The 3,664-nt window shown below is 50.1% G+C and overlaps 1 protein-coding gene across 3 annotated transcripts in view; it reads left to right on the top strand.

The window, feature by feature from the left end:
• The first annotated feature begins 92 nt into the window (after window positions 1-92).
• Window positions 93-3,664, top strand: part of USP37 (ubiquitin specific peptidase 37) — a 62,413-nt gene continuing 58,841 nt past the window's right edge. The window contains exons 1-2 of one of the 3 annotated variants that reach the window (XM_019522660.1): window positions 93-190; window positions 1,647-1,801. In XM_019522660.1, coding sequence (XP_019378205.1) covers window positions 1,697-1,801 — 105 coding nt within the window. In that variant the 5' untranslated portion in view covers window positions 93-190; window positions 1,647-1,696. Of the gene's footprint in view, window positions 191-1,646; window positions 1,853-2,026; window positions 2,297-3,664 lie in introns of those variants that run through there. The other 2 variants (XM_019522658.1, XM_019522659.1) reach the window with 2 other exon arrangements.

Genomic DNA, 3,664 nt, shown 5'->3' with positions numbered 1-3,664 from the left:
GTGCGCATGCGCCGGGTGCGCGGGCGGGGAGGGCGGCGGCACTGCGCATGCGTGCCCTCGCGCGCGGGGCATGCTGGGGGCGGCGCGGTGACGTCGACACGCCGTGCGTGTGGCCTCACGCTGCCGCCCGGTTCCCGCCATTTGCCTTCAGCCCTCCCCCCGCCCCCTCAGGAGCCGCCGCCGCGCGCAGGTACAGGGGGAGGGCGTTTCGCGGGGGAGGGGGCCGCTCCCCCGGTGCGGGAAGCCCCCCCAGACCTGCGGGGAGGAGTAGCAAACACGGGGCCGCGGCGGTGGGCTCGCGGGGGGACGGACACGCAGGCCCTGCCTGTTGCGTGCCTCAGTGCTCCCGTCTCTAAAATGGGCCTAATCCTCCCCGACTGTTCCTCCGATCCCCTTCCCCTGCCCAGTTCACTGTTGTGCTCCCCGCCCGGTCTGCCGCAACTCTTTCTGCTCCCTGCCCACCGCTGACACCGCCCGGCCGCGGCCCTCATACCCCGTCCCTGGCCTGCCCCGCCCGTCCCTTTGCTGCTCCCCCTCCCCTTTCCTCTTCTGTTCGGTGCACCCCCCCTCCCATTTAGTACGGGAGGGTGTGCCCCCGCCTCCCCTTTAATGTGGGAGGGTGCAGCCCCCTCCGGGGTGCACCTCCCTCCCATTTAATGCCAGCTAAACAATTTTGTCTTGTTTCCGGGCAGCCACCGTGGACGGAGTTCGAGACTGGGCACGTTCCGGGGGCATCAAGGCGAGTCGGTCGCTACCGATGAGCAAGAGCAAAAGGGTCCCCCCTCGTTTTTTAAAAATTTCTGGAGCCTGGCTGCTCCGTTAAACCTATCGGCTGTCCTGGTGTCACAGCACTGTTGGCATCCTTGGGTTTTAATGCAGAATAACATCCTAACGGTTACGTTTGGGATTATGTGTGGGTTCCCTTGGGAAGCACTTCCCTTTTTTCCATAGTTTCATAGTTGTTAGGGTCGGAAGGGACCTCAGTAGACCACTGAGTCTGACCCCCTGCCCTGGGCAGGAGTGAGCGTGGGGCCGGGTCAGTCCAGGGCATTCCTCTGTGAGGTCGTAGAATATTGGCACAATAATGTCAGTCTTCACATTTTGTTTGTAACCTGCGTTACCAGGCATCCCGCAGTGCTGGGTGTTATCCCAATCATAGCGAGAGCAGCATGTGAGAGAGGTGCGCGGTGCAGCTGGTAGAGGAGATGGGGGTCACGATAATATGAATAGGTAATGGCATGACTTTTGTTCTTTAAAGAGGATAGGTGCTCCCAAAAAGATGCTTGTTGTGTAAATTTACCAGGACTTTGCAGAAATTGCAGGTATAGATTTCCTTGAAAACTTTCTTGTTACTTATTTGGTCTCAGCCAAAATCAGGTTTGTTTGGAAAATCTGTAGGGTCTTCACAGAGGTTTTTCAAAGTTTGATTTTTTTGGTGTCTGTTCAACACTGTTTGGTGCAGCTTATCTTGAGAGAGTAAAATAATTAATGTTCTGAAAATAAATCAGGATTTTTTTTGGTCCGGGCGTCTTGAAGTAATAACATGCACTTGGCTTGTTGCTGTACCTCCCAAAAATGCTTTATTCTTTTTTTAAACACTTTCCACAGCTATTTTTATTTGCCAATTGTACGTCTCTCTTGAACAGGTTTCAAGGTGGGGCCAACACAATCTCTTGTAAGTTAATAGCAAGACCACATGGCTCCGCTGAAGGTACACGGCCCTGTCCGGATGCGTAGTATGCAGACTGGGATTACAAAATGGAAAGAAGGAAGCTTTGAAATAGTGGAGAAGGACAACAAAGTGAGTCTAGTGGTTCACTACAATGTTGGAGGAATTCCAAAGACATTTCAGGTACACCAACTATCGAAGCTTTTTGTCTGAGCTGTGCATAGATTGTGCCCTTTTGTGACCAGCTGTCCTCTCTGAGACTATTAAGTATCACATCGACTTCCCTCTGAGACTATTTCTTGTTCCTTGTTTCCAGCACACTAATCCTTTTGTCTAACCCTGCTGTAAATTATTCAGGTGTTCTGGTAGGTGAACTGCCACACCAGGTAGGGAGCGCACTATTAATTGGGAAGAAATGAGACCTAGAAACCACGAAAAAAAGACAGAGCAGTGTAGCATCTGGCCTCTCAGCTTGTTGGAAATCCAAACCCTTTCACTTGATACACTTACACAATTGAGATGAAAGTCTACTGGGACCTCAGGGCCTTTTCTATTCTGGTGCTTTTCCCAGTTGAAATGCTGAAAAACTCCAGTGTGGATCTACCAGTAGTCTTTCTGCTTACTGGTGTGAGGCTCTTCTTCAAAGTGTTGGCCTGTCTAGGTTTTAAATGCTCCAAGCAGTGTGACTTGCACCATCTGTCTTTGGAAATTTGAGAGTGCTTGCCGTCAAGAAATCTCTTCCAATATTCAACCTTATTTTTCCTTCTTTCATTTGCCTTTTGTTTCTCTTAATTATTATTTTTAATGCAATGGTGTCCTAAATACATTTTGTCCAGCTTATGTGAGAAGATTGTAAGCTCTTTAGAGCCCGTACTGTCTAAAAATCCCAAACAGACAAAGAATTGAAGGAAAGAGCATTAAAAGTTCTTGGGAATTGCTGTAATAGATTGGACCCATGTAAGATAAAGTGCAATTCTGGGTGGTTCTTCCCTTAAGTATTACTGTGTACTTGGTAAGGTCCTTCTGACCTCATGAGTCTTGGGGAGTGGTGGTACTTTGAATGGACTAGGAGGATTTACTGGTTCAGGAAGTACCTGTTGCATCTGTTTTCCTAGATGCACAGCAAGCTACTGCACTGCTGGCAGAGATTTTGGCTTAATTGATGGGAAGATTAAATTTCCTGTTGTAGAAATCATAGAGGGTGGAAGTAGGGCTGGAAGGGGCCTTCCCAGGTCATCTAGTCCAACCTACTTCCTGAGGCAGCATCATCCCTATCCCAACCATCCTGTACAATTCATGATCTAAACTCTTTGTAAAACTATTGTCACCCCTGACACAACACCTGACGTCACACCCAAACCTGCCATGGGTGAAGCAAGGAAACTATGACAGCTAGCAGCCTGCTTCTATAAAAGGTTGTTAATATATGCTCAAGAGATCCCAGAAAGGAGACCACATCCTCCTGCTACAGATGAAGGCTAACACCCTCCCTCCCCCCAGCCCCAGTCTGACCAGGGAGTAAAATTCCTTCCTGACCCCAGATATGGTGTTGGTCTGACCCTGAGGGGGGGGAGAGAGACAGGAAGCAGGAACCTCAGGCTTGAAGTCCTAGCAGGAGCATTGGCACAGCCCAATTCCCATCTCCAGCCTGGCCTGCAGCCAACACCCAGTGCCATGAAGGGAGGCTTAAAAAGCCACTGAAAACTCCTGACGCTCTAGTGTAGTGCCCGAAGACTGGAAGAAGGCCAATGTGGTGCCTATCATCAAGCAAGGGAGGAAAGTGGATCTGGCTAACTATAGGCCCATCAGCCTGACTTTATCCCAGGGAAGATCTTAGAAAAATTTATTAAAGAGGCCATCCTTAATGGACTGGCTGACGCCAACATCCTAAGGGATAGCCAGCACGGGTTTCTTGCAAGTAGGTCTTGCTTGACCAATCTCATTTCCTTCTACGACCAGGTGACCTATCACCTGGACAAGGGAGAAGAGATTGAT

This window comes from Gavialis gangeticus, unplaced genomic scaffold (assembly GCF_001723915.1).
Source record: "Gavialis gangeticus isolate Ggan-Ray unplaced genomic scaffold, GavGan_comp1, whole genome shotgun sequence".
NCBI classification, from domain to species: domain Eukaryota; kingdom Metazoa; phylum Chordata; order Crocodylia; family Gavialidae; genus Gavialis; species Gavialis gangeticus.
Note: the sequence above shows the minus strand (reverse complement) of the source record. Positions and strands in the feature narration are given on the sequence as shown.